The following is a 22188-nucleotide window of genomic DNA, read 5'->3' as shown; positions in this document are numbered from 1 at the left end:
ACCTCACAGTTCTATGCTATGTGTCCATATGAGTTTAATATACATTTATATATTGTTGTTTTGAAATTCAAATATAAGTTGACTAAAATGATGTTGATTTAGATTTCCTTTTTTGCCAGATATGCTTTCTCTAGTTGAATCTACGGTCTAAGTGCATACGAAAGTATTTGGCAGAGTCTGCTGCAGGCATCATTTTGCTACTTAACGTAATTGGGTGACGCATACACTTACTCTCAATAAAAGCTACATAGATTGTTTGCTACTTGTTTGCATTGGCTTTAATTTTCCATTTTTGTAACCATTCTTAAATATTACTTAAGCCGTTTTCTGAATTGTCTGATGCATTCTGTAGATCTACATGCGTGGATGATTGCCGTATCATTTGCGAAGATAACTGTGCGGCAATCTTGAGAAATTGGCATATCTGCGGTATGTAAAATATACTGCACTGGGCCAAGCACACTCCCTTGTGATGTTCCAAAATTGATAGGTACTACATCTGCCTGTACTTCTTTATACCTCATTGTAAAGAATCTATATTTCAGATAAAATTTGAATATTTTATATAGATTAAATGGTACACATTTTTTGATTGTTATAATAAGCCTTCGTGTCACTTTTTATCGCACGCTTGCGAAGTATCGATGAAATCCGTAAAGTAGTACTTTTTTCTTTAAATGATTGATTTATTTTTCGGACTAAACGATATATTTGTTAAGTTCTTTCGTATTTGCATTTAAGTACAAATTGGTATTCGGGTACTAACTGTTTTTCAACTGTGACAGAATTTATATGACTACTGATAAATCTTTCAAATATTTTTTTTCTTTATATTACTGGAACGAAAATGATTGGTTTGGAGACCGAGCTTACTGCATCAGAATTTTTACCAGGTTTTAATATTAATATTATTTCTGCTATTTTCCATTGTACTGGAAAGTACACAGTAGTAGTCGCTCAAGAGAGTGACTTTAATAACATATGTGAAAATTAAAATCATTGGAGGTGGGTGCCCTAAATAAAGCAGTTTTACCAATTAAATACATACATATCGAGAATCATACAGAGAGAAGAGCGGCTGTCTTAAAAATTAAATTTTAATTTCGCGGAAACGGTCGTCGGTAACGTAAATAATAGCAAGAACAATAACGAGCTAGTGTTTTCAATTTAAGAAAACCTGTTACGACCAAGGTCTTTCTTTGCGAAACCTATTAACCAAGGAAAAGTTCGGATCGATACTAGAATATGGTCGTTAGATGAAGGTATTTCTTCTATAACGGCCAACATGGCATTCTTGCAAACGCTTTTGTAGATTGATATAAAGATTTCATTCTCATGTACCTAGATATTCTGAGAGTATTTGAAATGAATTATTTATTTTTCTTTGACGTAAGCTTTTGTCTAAAAGTTAGTAGCGTAATAATAACCTTCGCACATTTTTTCTATTAAATTCGTAATTTAATGGAATAGTAATATTAATTATTGTTTTTTAAAATGAGATATTATAATTTCACAGAGGAATAAACAAATATTTGTTATATTGTCATTAATAGATAATACGTGCTTTAGATGAAGTTAAATGAAAAGCTTATGCTTAAATTCACTTTTCTCGCGGAATAATTATAGTTCCAAATAGAATCATGACATGAAGATTCTTAATACGCATCGTTTTATTGTCTTACCACCGACTAATTCTTTGTTATTGGAATCTTGTTTCCTTTTTTTTAGACGCCTTATAAATCTATAATTATAATTACATATGTAAAGCAGATGTGCGATGAATTAATTAAATCGTATTTTAAGAATGAACAAACCAACGGAGGAAGATATTTCTCGTTTAATCTGTATTCTGCGACGTGCATTTTGTTGAAACTGCAGCGTTGTTGCTGGCACCAGGTGGTCGCGCGTCAACTCATTTATTAAAAGCACACTGTGTGAATACCGTTCAATTCACTCTTCTTTTATCAAAAGGATCGTGACGATTTCAATAATTACTTTACGCGGTTATGGTTATTTCATTATCGTCTTCTTGTCTGTTCATTACGTATACACGTTATCACTGTTTTATAGAATTAGTAAGACTTTTTCAATATTTTCCAATATTTGTATAGCTCAAGTCATGTTAATCAAATTGCTTAATCTCTTTAAATTTAATGTCACATCAGCGCAATATTTCATTTTTGTCATTAGTCTTTTCACTTAAACTTTACGATTTTACAACGTTTGAAGATATTAAAATATTTCTAGTACTATAGTACTAAAAATAAAGATATTTTTCTTATATCTTAAAAATTTATTTTTTCAAATTATTTAGTATACTTTATATACTATTGTATTATTATTTGTAATACGTATTTAATGTAATTTGATAAAAATGTACTTGCTGTCTTTTTTTTAATAACGTGAAGTGTACATTTTTGCTATTAGAGGCTAAATATAGTGTGAAAGATATACTTACGATACAGCTTAATACTGCCATCTGTTTCCCCTAGAGAATTCTTTGATATGCATTTGTATGTTCCATAATCGGACATTTCCACCGATGATATCGTAAGTTTCATGTGTACTTTATACTCATTATATGAGAAAGTTTGGTTGTATTTTTCTCCTGAAAACAAAGTATTAAACAAGATCTATATGTAATTATTTTACAACGTAAATATACTATAGGAATAATTTTATAATAATACATAAATAATGGATGACTGATAGTGATGTCGAATTTATAATAAATTTTATACAAAAGATATTAAAGATTGAATATTTGTTCAATTCATAACTGAAGTGAATTACAGAAGTATAAATATTCGTCCCAATCCCAATCGCCCAATTATTAAACGATTGATAATTGAGCTTTCAACAAATATGAACATTATCGTAATATAAAACTTCAGTGTAACGAAAACAGGGATATAAGTAAAAATTTCAAATAATTAATGACACAGAAGTACTCCTACTTTCAGAATTAGTCTTAGAAATACAATCTACGTATAAAAATTAATATTTTATCAGGCAGACTATGCGTTTAATAACACATTTCAGACAATCTAGTATATCAACTAATTTTTTTGCTTATTTTGTTCCTATATTATTCCAAATATCCTTAGGTTCTTCGTTGGCTGTTTCATAATTCTGTAATATTTTTAAAATTTTTCTCCATATGTGTCGTATGATTTATGTTTAGACTTTTTGGAGGTGTTGGAAGGTGTTGTCGTATTTGAAATAATAGTTACAACCCAATTGCAATTTAGCTACACTCGATAGCAAATGTTCTCATACAATGTATAAATAGCGCATATCATTCCAATACCATGGACAGAAATCAATATAATACAAACACTCCTAAGTATGATGTAAAAAATATTTACAGAATATAATATCAGTAAATGATGTAATTTTTATATTTTAAGGCTTTTTCGAATATATTTACATTGAGTATATTTTGTATTAATTAAGATTTGACGAAATATGATAATGTTTTAATTCGTTGAATTATAAAATAAGATGCGTATCAGAAATAAATACGTATAAAATTAATACGCAATGTTGTAAGTTAAATATGTACATTTTATTTTTACGTCCTTACTTGTTATGCATTGTATATTAAACTGTGACCATGCATTTTCTATTAATCAAGTCTCTTTTAATGTTATTTTAATAATGCAAAAACCAATAAGCACCGATTTTTTGATATTCACGCTTTATAAAATGCTTATTTACAACATATTTATAACATATTTATAACATATTTCAAAAATGAATATCACTATTAATTTTTTAAACATTTGAGAAATGAATGAGAACGTTTCTATAAAATTAAAAAATGTTGATAAATATAATGAAATGAAAGCTATATTGAAGAATGTATATAAAAACTAAAGATTGTTACTGAGCATGTGAGCAAGTTTTGTTATTTCTAAATTTCTAAATAAGTTATTTCTAAATAAGTTAATGGTTTATAATTATTCAGAAAAAAAATGTAATTTACCGGTATTAAAATCTCTGTGTATTAAAATTTTTATCGAAAGTTACATTATTGCTTTTTATTGTTAATAGTTATTCAAGTTATTTACGGCTATTATGCGTTAAAAACCAAACGTGGTAAGTATTATATGTATATAACATTTATTAAAACAATTTAATAAAATAACGTAACATTTACGATCAGAATTATAACGATTTGAAATATTTATTACTGACGCGGAATATGCAAAATTTTATAGTATACCTACTAACTATTATATTAATTATACAATTTAAAGAAAGTTCCATGAGTAAGAAGCCACTTTAATAAGTTATTTTACCTACTTTCCAATTACAACGATGATGAAATACTTTTATATAAAAGAATCTTTGTAATAATTTATTTTTATATTTTCTTCATATAAAAGCAAGTTATTTGTGTAGGAGGCTTCGTCTTTGCTAAAATCGGGTTTGAAAACTTGTTTAAGGTGAGTAATTCCAGACTATAGAAGACCTATAGAATCGGTAAAATGTTATTCTGTATGAGAAAATATATACAAAATGTGAAATGAAGTGTTTTCATTTAACGCGACATTTTTCAGAAGAACGAATTTGAAAGTTTGTGAAATACGCATATATTGGATTAATCCTTGACTAAATATACTTAAAGTAGATTTCATTAATTGTGGACATATACATAATGTAATGTAAGTATATCTTCACATCTTAATTAATGAAACCTCAACGTTTATAAAAATTCTCGAGAGGTTCTTCTTACTTAAATTTTGTTGTTGTATCAACCCATTTGGATCATTGGTAACGAATGATGTAGTATAATAAATATATATTATAAATTATCGAATTATAAAATTTATCTAGTATATATTCTTATTTATTGTACGAAACATATAATTACATTGTTAAATTTCTATAATACATAACTATGAGTACGGATATATATGTATCAGAACATTATATTATAATTACTATATTTTTTGTACTGAGCTATCTTATTTTTAATTCACATATTTTATTGCTTTTTTGTAGTCTGCATGATATGGTTCTCTGTTCTTTAGCTTTTCCTTGTACTCTACTAAAGATAAAATATTGTTATAGCCGATCCTGTTAGCGACAGCATTCGATTTAGCTCTGACGATCTGTGTTGCCACAGTAATAATAATAACAATATTCTAGTTGGTAGATTTTTGCTCGTTTGAGGTAGTATAACGTGATTTATATTTTCAAGTTTATATACGAACATCGGAGAAAATGAAGTTAAGGGGTAGAACCTTTTGCTGAAACTCTAGATAGTATCCTTTAAAATACATAAGAAAGCAGGATTACTATAAATATATATGTTCCAAATGCAATGGATGTAACATGTCTTATAGCGTAGCCAATTTTGACAAAAACTTTGTAGAATCTCATTTAATTAATAAATTTTTATAGAACTAACAGAAAAGCCTGGTTCATATTTCTAAGGGATTTTGGAATAAATTTTAACGAAAGGTAGATAAGTTGCATCCTAGATAAAAATGATATCTTCTAAATATAAAAAAATTGATAGAAATATTTGCGTAATGCGTCTATATAGATTCATATTTTTAGGGCTATGAATAAAGAAACAGATATTAAGAAGTGATTTACTTAATCCGATAAATATTATAACGGGTACTTTGAACTCTTTATATGCATATTTTTTTGTATTATGTACATTCTATATATCTTTATCACAATAAAATAGGCATTCTAAGGAAGTGAACATTTTTCAATCAGAAGAATTTTAAGCGCGACAAGCCATGTGAACAATTAGGGAAATTTAAATTGTTTTAACAATACAAGAGTTAATACAGAAATCACCTGTACTTATTTTAGTTATGTAAAAATGATATTACATTATTTAGTTTTATGATTAATGGATGATGTTGTAAATAATGCAATTTGAAATAATGTAATATTTTATTATATATTTATAAGTATCAATCGATTTTGATTCATTTGAATTCTATAGTGCACTTTATGCTTCATCGAGTATAAAAGCAGACATTAAGGTTTCACGCATGAATGCTTATACATCATGAAAATGAACCTTCATTGAATTGGTAAATTGTTCTGACTCTTTATTCTTTTCACACGCGTATTTAAATTAATTTGGCGGAGAAGAATTACGCACGTTACGTGAATAATTCCATAAATAAAATGAAATAACAATTGTAGTTATATATAACAAAATGTATATGTCTGATGTAACTTTAGAATTAGTAATATGAGAATGATATACAAAAGTATCGAAAACGGGAGAAATATTAAGTTTAATTTTTCGGGCTCCACAGTTTTCTTGCGTTGAGATACTGTTTGTCATTTCAATGGAAATATAAAATTTCGAAGGCATTTGTTACTTTTTTAAATGGATGTCAGAAATTTGTGAAACATCTGTCGAAAATATGAAACAAATACAAAATGTAAATAGGGTCGCTTTTTATGCAGTAAAAAGACTGATTTATTTGAAAAACCATTTTTTACCATAATTCAACGCATTTCTCAATTATCACGATTTTCGTTTTAGCTGTTACATATTCATATATTTGGTAAAATTCATGACACCTACAATGAGAAAATTTCACACGACATCCTATTAAAAATGAAATAAAAACTAGCTTGTAGTATGAAAGCTGATCACGCTATGTGCTCATTACGGCCTCGAACAATGTTGAAATGGGATTAGAATATTATATAGCATCACAGGATTAATTTCAGATAGTGAATCTATAATAAAGATATTACCTTTGTTACTGTACTAAAAAAGAAAATTGATTCTCAAATGGTATATACTCATAATAGAACATCCAAGTATTATATTTATTTATATTATAGTATATTATGCTATTTATAATATATATGTTAATCCCTAAATATATTTTAATGTAATATATATTACTTTCATAAAAAATTATTTGCAATTTATCACTGGAAATATTAATAAATTTAATTAATAAGATTAATTTTATTATAATTTGTGTGCGTTATTACTTTTAAAAAAATTTTAAAATTTGTAATTAGTTTTGTAAAATATGAGTATGAGTAGCAAACTGCAACAACTTTAATACGTAAAATAGCTTTTTTAAGCTTTGATATTTCTGAATAAAAATTGATTTATTCTTCTTTGTCGAAGATACGACTACAAAACACATCGTAAAAGCATAAACTTATATAGATTGGCTGGTATATAAATAGTAGTTATCCCAATAGTTAAATTTCAACAAGATTATACTTAAAGGCGAATGAATAAAGTGTATATGATCGAGATAGAAAAAAATAATTAATTTTCAAAATAAGACCTTTTCATACTGAATATTTAAAGGGGCTTGGATCCAAACAAAGCCTTTTTATTTTATTTTAAATGTTTTAAATCCTGAACAACTTTACATACCAACAGCAGAGACTTGAAATTTATACCCGGCGGGTACAAGGATTCCTTTGTAAACTGATTCTAAAGGTGTGTCTCCACTGCACCGATCGGCATTGTTCAAATCGATGAACGTCTCCACTGACAGCACAGAGGACTACATTCGTCTATCTATGTCCTACGCTATGCCATAGTAAAATAAAAGTAAACCTAAAAACACAAACTCCTTGTGAGCCACTCGGTACGTCCGGTTCCCACTTCCCTACTACACGCATCAATATGATTTTCTTTGAAACAGTTACGAATGTCTCTATATGTTCGGTTTTGTGGAGACTTACTGTAGGATAAATATGTATCTACAACTTCATGATCACTTTACAATAATAGTATTAGTCATGTCATTATTTGAAGATAATTTGTTCTAAACAAAAAATATCTTAGAGAAGAAAAATATTTTGAAGGGAGAATGAAATTTCTGCAGTAATGTATAGTGAAATGTTGCACGAGGAATATCGAATCAGGGAGAAAGGATTTTGTAATTAACAATTTGAGATCATGCGAGAATCAGAAGAGAGTGAAATCTAGGTATAGAGTGTAATGATCTGCGGTAAATCAGAGAAGTATTTTCTTAGCTAGAGGGAAACTTCCTGAGAGATACAGGATGAGAAGAAGGAAAAGAGAGGAAGAAAACGACGGTGGAAAGGTAGAATGCATTTATGTAGTGGCTCTATCGACCGTTGCAAACGGAAGAAAAACTTTCGCCGGCTTTGAGTTTGGAAAGCAGATGAAAAAGTTTAACGACGTTGAACTGCGTTGCAGAGCATTACCACGCTAGACGTCCAATGGATTTTCGGATATAAAATTACTTTTACTCGGAAAGTTATAGATATCAATATTTCCGTTCTTATCGTGTCTTCGTTTATTAGTCATGTACTCAGTATGCTAATTACCGATACGGGATTTTAATTAATATTTTAACAACTTTTTAACATCCTATAAATTTTTTAAATCATATTAATACTATAGATTATTTCTGGAGTAGTCATTTCAGTTATTAAATTTATCGGATTTGTCTAACTACGTATACCATTATCCTGAAAGAATAACAGTAAGTCCAATGGATAAAATTAAAATATTTATGAGGAGTAATCAATTAAATGAATATGGGATTAAGATTTTTATTGTACAGAAATAAAATTAAAAAGGAACTTAAAAATTTGTAGCAAAAAGGATAATGTGGTAACGTTTTTTTCCCAAACATATTTCCAACTGCGTATTAAATACTGAAAATTGAGATATTAAAAACACCGATTTGGAAAAATCAAAAACACTTTTTTCATATCAGAAGAAACTTAACAATCAGAAAATAGGGGAGCGACAAATATCTTAAATACGATGGACAAGGTATGCACATTCAAATTAAAATGTCTAGTCCTTCGATGCCTAAAGGATACGAGACAATTACATGGTATAGAAGAAAGCCGAGAAATTTGAAGGTACTTTTACGAGAGAGGTTCGTTAGCTGAAACTTTCGCTCAGGAATTAATAACACAGCAGACATCGTTTTCCCTCGGTAAACCGCATGTTACGAGCGAAAAGAGCGGCGCAAAGAGCAGAAGTCATGACAATCACGAGTCATTAAAGTTGTATACACGGTTCAGCGAAGCTAGGTCCAGAAAACGTCTGGTTTGAGATAGTCGAGAAGGGTGCGAGTCATCGTGATGCGGAAAGAACGGATGAGTTAGGATAGCGCAATGCCAGAGAGAGGGGTGAAAGGATAGTAATGGCATTGGTAAGTAGCCCGGGGCACGCTACTCTCATACAGAGGTTACTTCAGCACCATCCGTATTTTAGTTTTGTCCGCGTGATATGTATTCGTTGCTATCCAATAATCTAAGATTGTATCGTTGTGCGGGGAAACATCCAGTTAACGGGAAGTGGTAAAATTCAAGAATGAAAATCGTATTTTGCTAAATCATATTGATTTTTATCTAGTTTTTCTTCCTTAGTTTATTTCCTCGTATTTTATATTCGCCTCTCTTTCATTCTTGATTACTTATTATATCACATAAATTTCTATTGGATCAAAAAATAAATAAGTTCGGTTAAACTCGATATGTTTCTTTATTTGATCGCACTTATTTATGTCACAACCCAATGTTTTATATAAAGACATGATTTAGTCACAAATGCCTAAAAGTAAAATTTTTCTGTATACAAATAATATTTCTTTAGATTCCAGGAAATGATAAATTTCATACAAATAATAAATAACAAGTATGGCACGTGTTACTTCTAAAATTTATAGGAGTTTGGAATGGGTAGGACCACACATATTTCACATTTCTAACTTGCGAATAATGGTTTGTACGTGTACATTATTAGATCTGAGAGTAGAGCTACGGCTAGAATTGTGATAGAAATTATGTTATATATACATATATAAATATACCATTAGATTCACTTTCAACATTTCTTAATCATTGTGCAACGTACAACTATATACATATGTATATAAGTAATCGAAATGATCGAAATAAATATTATCAGATTTTTTATCATCAATTCATTTCTCCTCTTTGAGTATTGAACGTTTGTATCAAATATAAACGACGATTCAACCAAAAAATGTTCTTTTTCACTTCGTTACACGTAAATTGTAGTTGCAAAATTTTTATATATGGTCGTATATTTTTAAATGCGATATTTTGCCAGCATCGTCATTTCAAATATATTATTGTTCAGCAAAAGATTATCAAGTCATTAAACTGCGTCATATAATTTTTAGCGATCGAATGTTAACACCACATAAACAAAAGAAATTTATATAGTCAAATTTTGACTCGTCTGAGGGTACCGTCACTTAAATTTGTATAAAATTCATTTTCTTTGTTATATTTTTCCATTAAAATTTGTATGTAATTCATTATGAAATCAATTCATCATCGACTAAATTTTGCGTATGTGATCGAACTCGAGACAGCGGACATATATATCACGTATCAAAACGCCCGGAAAACATAATCTATCAATGGTTAAATATCTATGTTACTTTCAGTGACAATCGAATACATTTTCACTGTTTTCTGATTCCTGTTTAATTCAACAAAAAAAAAAAAAAAAAAAAAAGAAAAGGAAAAAGTCTGTTTTAGGTGGTATTTTAATTCTTAATTGTCGTAGGTACAGTTATATGTATTACAAATTTTATTTCTCGTGCAAAGAATTGTGTTAATATACCTCTGAAATAATTCTGTTAACCAAATTATGCGTATTTATTTTTAGAGCAACCTGTTTTGTTTAATATACGAGAATTATTGTGGTGTACTTAAAGTTGGACATAGATAAATTAAGAATAATAAATCTTTTAACTAACACATTGTTAACATAACAACAACCAACAGAAAAGGAACAAAGTAGACATTTTCATGGATATATATGTCTAAAGTTTAGAATTCTAATAGAAAGAGATGTTAAATGTAGAAAAAACAAGGATTCTTTCAATTTTTTCCATCCAATTATTGAACTTTTTGTCTGTCTACTTATTAATATACATACACTATATCTTAATTCATGGTTGATGAATTATGTATGTACAGATTCAAAATTTTTTTAAATAAGAGAAATAGAATATTTATACCTTTCAAAACTAGTATTTGAAATATTTTTATTTGTTACTAGTTGCAAATATATATGTGTTATTTCCTATATGAGAATATTTTCAAACGATAGTCTCGTGTTTCTGTATAAAATTTATTAAATTTGAAATTTTGAACCATTTCCGTAAAAGTGGTAATGCAAAGCTGACTATTGCTAAAATTATATTTTCTTCCGTTTCTGTTTTTTCCCCGTTGTTTCTCATTTTTGTTCCAACATACTGACAATGAGAAACGAGCAGCGAGCAAATACGAAACAAATAACGGCGGAAAATTCTTGCAATATCTAATTAGCCTCATTCTCATAAGATCTGGATTCTCACAGATCCAGGATCAAGTGAGGACTATTAAGCAAGTGTTACTATAAATGTTATCTGTCTATTTCCCTCCAATTTTAGTCTTCGTCTATTATAAAAATGAAAAATGAAAAATGAAGAAAGAAAATTTTACGTAATAATGAAGTGTAAAAATACGAGAGTATATTTAATATCTTCTTGAACGGTTTCACTGTATTGAATTCAGATTAATGAAGCTGAATATCAGATGACTGTTAAATCGTAAAGCATGACGTAGCTCGTAGCTGTTATATAGGGAGACCGCAGGGCATCGCGGAACTAACATTCAGAATAGAACATAACGTAACGTGTCGTGATAAACTATTTGTAATTTTCAGTTTCTCTATTCCACCTAATGTAACTAGTAGAGATGAAACCAGTTAGGCTTATATGGTGATATAATGCAATTATCACCACGCCATATCGCGCAATTCACGACACCGAATGTTTAGCTATATCAAACAATACCTATGCATGTGCTTACTACTAGATGATAGGTATTTTCAGATTAAATAGATTCATATTGTTTATACTGTAAATAATTTTTACGATTTCTTGTAATATTTAATAATAAAATGAGAATAACAGAGTAATAATGATAAAGTGATACACGTTATATTTAAGATAATAATAACAAATCTGTAACATTTTATATTACTTGATGTTTAACCTATTTGTATTAATTAATTAGTACTAATATAATGTAAATATAATGTATTTGATTTAAATAGTGGTTATGAACAATACTAGGATAATGAATAAAATAAGCGTTACAAATGAAAGATTAACCTAAGTAAGTACCGATATCCATCGAATCTAACGCATAAAATTAATACCGATTCTATCTACACCACTGATCCTTAATGGTAAAGCACCTTTCGTTGTGAGATTTTGTGCAAACAATATCTAAAATTAACCTAATTAGTCACGTGATTAGCAACCTTGTACATAAGGGTCATAGCGTCTGTATTGTTGGCTTTCTTACTGTATCTGTATTACTGAGTCTAAAGCAATTAGACGCATTAACAGATCCGAGGATGCATTATTCCGTATGATTACCATACAAATATCGTGTCTCATTATCTGAAATAATTACGCGAACATGCACTCATGTGTACTCGACAGCGACAGCAACACTAGACTGGTCCATATTGAACGTTGTTTTTTCCTGCCGCTATGTTAGCGCAAACAACGTCAATGCGTTCAAACATTTACTATCACAATGCAGGTATAAATAGCGAAACACTAACATCTTTGTTATGTTAAACTAATCTTTTATAACAAATTTTGACAAGTTTAATATTGAAGCAGTAAATTATAAAGTAGTAAACTTAGTAGTAACATTTAAAATATGAGAAATTCATTTATGACAGATATTCTTTGGCCTTATATCTTATAAATACACCTAAATGTTCCTGTTTAAAATTTTATGGATGTACAGAAACGAAAATATTCTGCAAATTAAATATGTGCAATAATATTGTACTCGTATATTGGAATAAGAGTAAAATAAATTATTGTTTATGTTTACATTAATTTAATATTAATTTAATATAAATTTAATTAATTAAATATTAATTTAACGTAGAACGCTTCCGTGAAATCTTGAAAATTTGTATTTATTTTAATTCTTTAATAGTTTCATAAATATAAAATCAAATTCGGATAAATAATTTTGTGCTTTTATCAAAATTATATAAGTAATCTTTTTCGTAGGTAAAAATAATTTATTAAACAAACTTAATTGTTCAAATGTTTTGATAGAACAAATTTACTATGATATCAACGTATAATTTTTGCTTTTGTACATTGCTGAAACAAAACGGTATCAAAGATTAATATTTATATCATATTATAGACAGTCTTGTTAATGTATAATTTCATAAAAAATTTTGGGATTGCTTAGATATACTGTTAGAGAAACAAGTGCAAATTTGTCTAACAAGATTAAAATATCGTTGACCATCGATAATTTGATTTTGCATGCAAATAAAAATATATATGGAATAACGATAAAAGGATATAAATATTCCGAATTTTCGAATCGCTAGTTTGATAAGTAAAATAGTATGCAAGTAGTGTGCACACACATGTATCTATGTAAAACAATAAAACATTATGTAAATAATCCTCACGCGTGAAAAGTTTAGTACCAAAGTCTCATTATTCGACGTAATTATGGGTCCATGCATTTTCCCGTACCCAACTGCGACGTTGTTAGACTGTCCCAGTAATGTACGGTACATATGTGTCGTGTACTGTGCGTACACTCGTTAATAAAACAACATTAACTAGTCAGTACGGTTCAATCGCTCTTCAGTGAATTAGCAGTCCAGGAATACAAGCACGTAAACGCGAAAACATCCCTTCGTTTCGTTATCCCTATTATTTTAAATTAATAATGTCGTATACGTTCACTCCGATTTAAGGCAACATTTCCTCTCCAATAAATATCATGAAGCTTGGAATCGAATCATCTGACAACTGAAAATTATATAAACGGTACAGTAGAATCTTGATAATCCGAATTTTCTATTATCTGACTCTGTTATTCGAACGTTTTATTATTCTAACAGGAATTAGAAATTACGTTTCACGTGTAAACAGTTTAGTCTTCTACAAAATTTTTTGTTAATGATCAATGATACTATTGCGCAAGCAATTAAATGTGAAGGATTGCTGTTATACATATGGCGTTGTATGCTTGGACGAAAGTTAAATATGCGACAATAAAAAAAAAAAAAAAAAACATGGATGACGATAGTGAACTATCTAGTGAACTGAAGACACCATACAGGAAGAAGTGGAAAATAGTTATGTAGTATAGTAAAATATCATTAAGAAACAAATAATACGAACATGTAATAACAAATAAACTCCGGGTAAAACAATGTCGCCGCTACGTGCAACCGTCGAACAAAGACGAATTTGAATTTTCCGACTCTCCCCCGACCAATATAAATAAACGGACGCGATCGTAAGGAAGTCAGTTATCGAGCAGTATTTACAAGTATATCGAGCATTTATCGAGTATTTATCAGCGATCTTATTTTGCGGCTTATACACTGTACGAGCGTCTCAACTACATTATTTATATTTATTTATTTAATTATTTTAAATATATTTGACGGCTTACAACAGCAAGTTCTCGTTATTCTAACTACCAATCCTCTACAATCCTCTACAGTTAATAGGGATCTAGTTAATAGGGAAGACGTGGAAGAAATTCTTTCTGCACTGAATAGAATTAGCAGGATTCGGTGATTGTTATAACGCCGACTTGACACAATAATATCAGTATGTTGAAACTTCAATTGACCATGCTGGTAGCGTTATGTATGCCTCGAATAATGAATTGGAATATGTATAGTGGTAATGATTAGAGTCTTTAATATTTTGAAGCATTCGAGCCTTTAGGGATAGGGTTAAAAGTGTATGAGGTACAAAATGAATGTATATACTAACTTCAAGGAATTAAATCTGTTAAAAAAGTGTGATTCAACAGATATGAAGATTTGGGACCCACAAATCGTTAATCAAATTATATTTAATTTCAATATTTATTTATCAATATTTATGTTCCTTTTTGAAATACACACAATGATGATGAATATGAGGAAAGTAAGTGTTCTATTATCCAAAAATTCTGTTATCCGAATATCTTTTTCCCCTAATTAGTTCAGATAACTCAGATTTTACTGTAATATTTTTTTTTAATAATAGTAACCTATATATTCTTAATACATACATATACTCTATGTGATTATACACTATGTGAACAACAGTGCGTTCTTCCAATATTAGTGAAACCAGTTTATGGTAATTTTTTCCATGTACATATCTCAGACTAAATGTTTTTATGGCAATTTGAAATTGTATTCAACATACTAAACGAAATTAATAGGAATGTAAACATATAACATCAAAATGCTGACTTTCATAGAATATTTAATAAAATTCAATTTATTTCCATTAAAATTTTTCATTGGCACTCATTCTTTTTAAAATAATATTTCAAAAGAACGTCATCTAAATGATCTTCAGAGTTAGGACAAGCATTATTTATCCGATATGAATAATAAATGTATATAGGGTGTTTCAATCTCGGAACAGGTTGCTTGATGTTCTATTACAAAGTTGTAACAAAGATATGTTATAACTTAAGAAAAAATATTTTGGTCTTTACCAGAAAAGTATATGGATATGTATAAACCACAATGTCTATAGGATAAGCATCAATATGATTTATATGGTGAATTATAAATCAAACCGTATTTTATCTAAATGTATTGTTAGGGATGATGAAAAATTGTTATAGGGTATAATAGTGATTACCTTTATTGCCAATCTATAATGATCAATTTAAATATTTCTTACAATTTTCTAATAAAATTAGAAATGACCTATGTCTATATAATATCATTCTTTTATTTATATCTATAAAATATATTGATAGAATTTGTTAAGAAAAACTGGGGCACCCTGTATACGCGTAAGGTATTTTTAAGGATAGATATCTGTATATTACATGAATTAAAAACAAGAAACATGATTGACAGTAACATTATTGGTTTACTTTACTTTGCTTGCGTGTTATAACCAGAGATGACAAATGGACGTTGCGCAGAGATATTTTATGAAACATTATATTAGATATTGTATGAAATATTAGTTCAGCTAGGATGAAATGTCAATAAGAAGAGTGCGATTCATTTTATCTAAATGTAATAAGTTATTATGCTCTACACAAACGTATACAAATATAGTATCTGGTGAGCTTTATATAAATTTTGGAATGTTCATTCTTTTGGTTACTCAATCACAAAACGTTATTAACTTCGTTATAAATTTGCGTTTATTTTGCTTGAAGTAATTCGGAAAATTGAAAAGATATAATCAATACTAATAAATCCATTTAATCGATATTAATGAAGTGTTATTATAATTTTTATATTTGTCTACGTAAATGTGTAAAAAGGTTTAACATAACTAAATGCATTCGAACTGCAATTCTATAATATTTAAGTCAAAATACCATTTTTTATAATTTCGTTGTTTTCCTTTGTCCAATAATTGATCGACTTTGGGAAAGCTTCCGAATTACACTCCAAAGTCATCCTTTGTCCCTCTTGTGCTCCGACCAATTGATTTTGAATTGAAATCATTGGACTAACTGCAAGTATAAATTAAATTTGTCTTACTGTAAAGAACATGTAATACTGTATGCACAAAGTTATAAAATCGTATATAAAATGCTATAAAAGAAGATACTCACATTGTACTGTAAGCATTATTCTTTTACTGACTGTAGGTGGTATACCATTTGAAGCGATGCACAGATATGCACCCATTTGCAATCGATTTATCTTAGTGATATTGAAAATAAATCCTTCCACAATTCTCACTGTAACAAAATCAAATGCTCATTAAAATCATCATAAGAAAATTTTTTATAAGACTAATTGATCACCACTGCGAGGTATGTTTTAAATTGATTTATCATAATAACATAGTGAATTGATACTATTAGAAAGTAATTCTTCTGTGTACAGACATCAAGATATTTCATTAACTTGTATTCAAACAGTAAAATTTTAGAACGTTAACGATACATTGAAATGAAATACTTCATGTGCTTCAAAGTTGCAAAACCTTTGCGGAGTAAGAGAATGTTCAACTACGTTTCCCAATAATACACCCCTATAAACTTCTCTTTGCTACAACCGAATGGTTTTAATCAATTAAATACTAAACTCGAAGCTTTTGTAGCATCAGCGGCCAAATGGTTTTCACTACAGTATCGGCCGAAAGTATTCGTACACCCTTTAAAACACAATAACTGTTTGGAAATTGGACTTTTTTAGAAGTTAGAAGGATTAGTTTACTAGATGACACGTAAAAAAAAGTACACGCTAAAAATTTCATCGAAACCGGTTAAAGTTGTTATGAGTTACTAACGCAATGGTTAAAACGGTAAAAATTGCAATTTTCCACGACTTTCGGCCTAAAATTTAAAGGCGCGTCCCACTTATGCCAATTGGTAGGATCTCGAAGAAAAAAACTCAAGTCGTTTGGGTTAATCTTAAGGAAGCTATTCTGTTTTAAAAGGTGTACGAATACTTCCGTCCAATACCGTATACCCAAGCTGCAGTCTCGTACATTTTACGTTTAGACTATGTTTTTCTCTTTAGAAGTCACAGTAGACTCGTATAAAAAGCGAATCTGCCTTCTTCTTTTTCCGTTTTTAAGTGCAATTATACATATACATACATAACTTTTTTCTACATTTCGCTTTAGTTATATATTGTGGTGAAATATTACATGTTATATGGTGGTATTCATCTACAGGATGTTTTTAATGAAAAAAATACGACAGAAACATGAAAAAAACTATTACTACTACAGTTATCGTTTATGACAATGAACTTTGAAAATGATCAATCTTTATGTGACTTTTAAAGTCTACAAATATTAATAACAATGTATATCAAATATTAAATAATTGTCAAATATTTTATCAATTCATTAATTTACGAGGAAAGGGATCACTGAAAATGTTGAATTTCACTATGTGTACTGATTGATGGATTCTTAAATTTTTATACATTTAAACACTGTCAATGTTAACATACCTTCGATGTAGACTGTTCATTTTATGTAATTTTAGAGCTAAAAGATAAATCAAATGTATATATAGGTGCATTTATTGTCAGAAATTCTTTAACCTTAATAAAACTATATAAAATTTCTATAAACTATTATAAAATTTCATTTTCTGTTTTCGAACAATTTTTGTGCAAAAAGTTGTCTTATTGCTTGTTTTAGATCATTGCGTCCATGTCTTGTAAGTATACATATGTACATACATATATTGTTTCACCAAACTTTACTAACTAAAAATTTCAGTTATTTGGAGAAATGTAAGATCTCTCAGATAGAATTTTTCTACTCTTCAGTATCATGTATAAAATATTTGCCTCCAGGTTATTTTTTTCAAATTTTTTCTGTCTAGAGATGATTAATTATATTGTTATGAAAAATGGTCAACTTAGTTCCCATAATATTTCAGATAATAATATACTAACATTTTTAACATATAATAAACCGTTATTTCTTTTATCAATATTTTTGCATAAATACGTTTGCTTTTGTAGCCCATGAGGTTCCTATGAAGTAAGATATGATACTACGTACTTATACATGTGCATGTAGGCGTGTATTTATACATGTTATACACGTTACCGTGTACTTGTACATGTTATATATGTGATACATGTACTTCTACGTTTTACTGGTTCTACTTTTTACATTACATTTACATATTTACATAGCTATGGTAGTACTATATTCAACCATAATAGTTTCAAATTACAAAATGCCAATTTCTATGTTTACATATTATACAGAGATTCTCTGAAAATGCATATTTCTTATGTTTTTATTAGGTTTTTAATAATATATATTTAAAAATGCAATATATTTAGACAATATTTAGAAGAATATAAATATAAAATAGTATCTGATAATAAGTCTTCGTTGCCACATTTTTCTTGTATGTTCTTACTTATCTTCGCTATCTATGCCACATTGTACGAAATTACAATAAAGCTATACTTTTAACTTTGAACTAATCGATTCAAAGTAAAGATATCTTCCCATTTTTTCTAGACAATCAAATATTATATTAATTAGTGTATAATTAATGTAATTTATTTTTGTAATGTAACTAAAAATTAAGCTCTTTGTTTGACTAAAAGAAAAGTCATTGAAAATTAATCTTCTAATTACTAATTCTTGATCCTTAATACATGATTAAATATCAGTTTTATTATTCAAATGTTATCATCATTTTTTCGTCGTGTTGAGTTTTATATACACTATTTTTGAGATAAAAAAATATAAATATGGCTGTAGATATAAGAACGAGTTAGACAAATAAAATGATAGTATATGCACGTGTAACGTTTTTATTTGAACTTACTCGGTAAAATTTCAAAGTAATTCCTCTTGAGGACGATGCCGTGTATAAAAAAAGGTTGAATCTAAAATTTTAGTTTATTTCTGCATTAGAAACACAGCGTGAGGTATAAAAGAGAAAACTATATATTATATTTCGAACATAGTTGGAAAAACGTTGGATTAAAATGCGTAGGCATACCATGGATAGAATTAGCATTCTAGAATTTCTCTCCGTCATTCTCTTTGAATACTAATTGACTAAATTGTAATTTGTCAGTAAATTATACAGTTGAAATGTCGTGGCAAAATTAAACAATTCCAAATAGTTGGAAATAATTGTTTCGATAATCATTAATAACAATTCATGAAGCAAATACTTCTTATGTTAAGTACTTTGAAAAGTTTCACGCGTAATTTACCTTACTGAAAACCGTATTTATTCGTATTCATCTATACTTGTATATAGCTTGTTCATCGATTCATTTAGCAGGTCGGCAATCATTTATGAAACAGCAGCGTTGATTCCACATCGCAAGAAGTCCATAATAGCGTGGTCGAAATTAATGTTAACTGACCGAGTCGCTCTTTACTTCTGCACCTTCGATACTGCGTCCGTTCCTGGCTTTTTGTTAATCCGTTTAATCTGAGCAAGCATTCGATGCTATGAATGCATTCCTGGCGAATTGCATGGTGTACATAACGCCTGTCATGAATTTCTTGTTAATTGTAGTTTACTCGGAGAACGTCTGATTATATCCCGTTATAGCAAATATAATTTGATTATATTCTCGAGTAAACATAGAGTGTCAAATAAGAAGAATGAAAATGTTAAGTATCTCAAGACGTATGTTTTATAACATTATATTAAATATTTTTCGTCTTAATTAAAATGTTCTATTTATCATTCTAAAATATTCCAGAAAACTGAAGTTCTGTCATTTGCTTTATGACATGTTTATCTTTTCTCGTTTAATTAAAAATATTTAGTCATTATTTTGTAACAGTCTGTGTAATATAACTTTACTTAAAAGATTAAAAACACGGGAAACTAAAGTAGGAACATTACAAATTTTTTCAGAAAATCCTCGGAGGTTTCCTAATTTTGAGAAACCACAACAATACGGATGATACGTTTTTACCCACAAATGCCGAAAATGCCAAAATAAAGTTTATTATGAATTACGTATTTATATTCCACGAAAGTGGTGTTCTCGATTAAAAATAAGAACATACAGAGTCTAATATAAAGTTTTGGAAAGTGCAAGAATATTTTTCAAATTTGTATATTCTAGTGACCTAATCATAGAAAATGGTGTATGGTTTAATAACATGAATTTAAAGCGAATAATTATGTGTTATTGTAATTATAAAGAGAGATTATAGCAAAGATTCATACACAGAATGTGTCTTATAATACGGATTGTATTGTATGTGTAAACTTTTGTTTCACTTTGACAAATGAAATTTGAATTCTGTCTTAAGCCTCGTTTAAATTAATGCAAGTAACTCGAAACCCCTTTATGTATTTGGTTAACTTGAAATATCCTTTCGTATTGTCACTCTTATCTTTATTTCATCAAGTGACTTGACTTCAAGCTTCAAGGAAGTTTGTCTGGTTTCAACTATTTCCTCATTTGAAGGGAATAGCAGTTGTTATGTTATTCCGAGTTTCGTACTTCTTGGCATTAACTGCCTAAATCAAGTCGATTTCTTTTGAACTTTATATTCAGTCACATGTACAATTTATATGCATAAAATTTGTATTATATTCAGAATTACAATTAACATTATAATTAATATCGCACATACATATTGTATAACCAATACCTTCATTTTTCGTTAGATATTTATTTGAAGCTACGTTACTTTAATTCAAACGACTTAAATTCGAGTAACTAGACTAACCTGGTGAAGCTGAGTCTAATGAACCACCTGACAGGCATCTTATGATTGTACGTCAAAAAGAGGATAATTATGCGCTCTTGAAATTCGATTCTATCCACGCTTAAAAGCGCTGATGTCATAATTCGTAGTTTTTTCTGGAATGTTCATTATGATTTTTCAATTAAGTTGTGCGAGGGAACAGATTCTTGCTTTCTAAATCAGAATGAATATTTTCAGAAATATAATTTCAATAAAAACTTCGCTGAATGGATGGAATAGGAATTTGATGTTTATTGACAGAGGTGTGACATGTGATATTATTATTTATCGCATGCATGTTGAATGTTATTAGGCATAATATATTCTTATCGACGACAAAGAACAAATGATATGCATCGATTGTCAAGTCCAAATTCATCAATATTCACGGAGAATGAAAGAGAGAAATTCTAAAATAATAAACAGTGTCGTCCACCTGCCACGCAAATTGTTCTTTTTTCTATTTTTATTTTCGTGATGTGTGAAATATGACAATTCAGTGTCACTAGTTTAAGTAGTAAACACGATTTTCGCTAAAAGTTTAATTTTTAAATATGTTTTCGAAAGAATATCATCCATTATTGTATTTATTTCCTGTCATTATATTATTATTACATGCATATAGTTGACAAATAATGATAACTTACATCACAATATACACATACAATACATGCGTACATATTAGAATTACATCATTTTTACAGTCTTTAATACCAATTAGCTTCTTTACATAGTCTGTTCGTTAATCAGATGAAATTCTTCTGAAAAATAAAAATATACTCAATACTGATTCAATTCTTACGGCATGAATTGAAAATACGAAAAAGTTGTTAAAAGATAGCGGGAGCATAAAATACAAAGCAAAAGAAAGAGACAAAATTATAAAAGATGCAAAACTGTAACAGATTTGTAGAGGAAATTATTTCAAATTATGTATACTGCTCGTTAG

The 22188-nt window shown here is 28.7% G+C and overlaps 1 protein-coding gene across 1 annotated transcript in view; it reads right to left on the bottom strand.

Moving 5' to 3' along the window:
• The window catches only part of LOC139985284 (neurotrimin), a 230975-nt gene that overhangs the window by 8005 nt on the left and 200782 nt on the right, over window positions 1-22188 (bottom strand). The window contains exons 5-7 of the mRNA XM_071999619.1: window positions 16633-16761; window positions 16393-16530; window positions 2459-2608 (exon numbers count right to left, since the gene is read on the bottom strand). Coding sequence (XP_071855720.1) covers window positions 2459-2608; window positions 16393-16530; window positions 16633-16761 — 417 coding nt within the window. The remainder of the gene's footprint in view (window positions 1-2458; window positions 2609-16392; window positions 16531-16632; window positions 16762-22188) is intronic.

The sequence above is a fragment of the Bombus fervidus genome, chromosome 3, assembly GCF_041682495.2.
Source record: "Bombus fervidus isolate BK054 chromosome 3, iyBomFerv1, whole genome shotgun sequence".
NCBI classification, from domain to species: Eukaryota; Metazoa; Arthropoda; class Insecta; order Hymenoptera; family Apidae; genus Bombus; species Bombus fervidus.
Note: the sequence above shows the minus strand (reverse complement) of the source record. Positions and strands in the feature narration are given on the sequence as shown.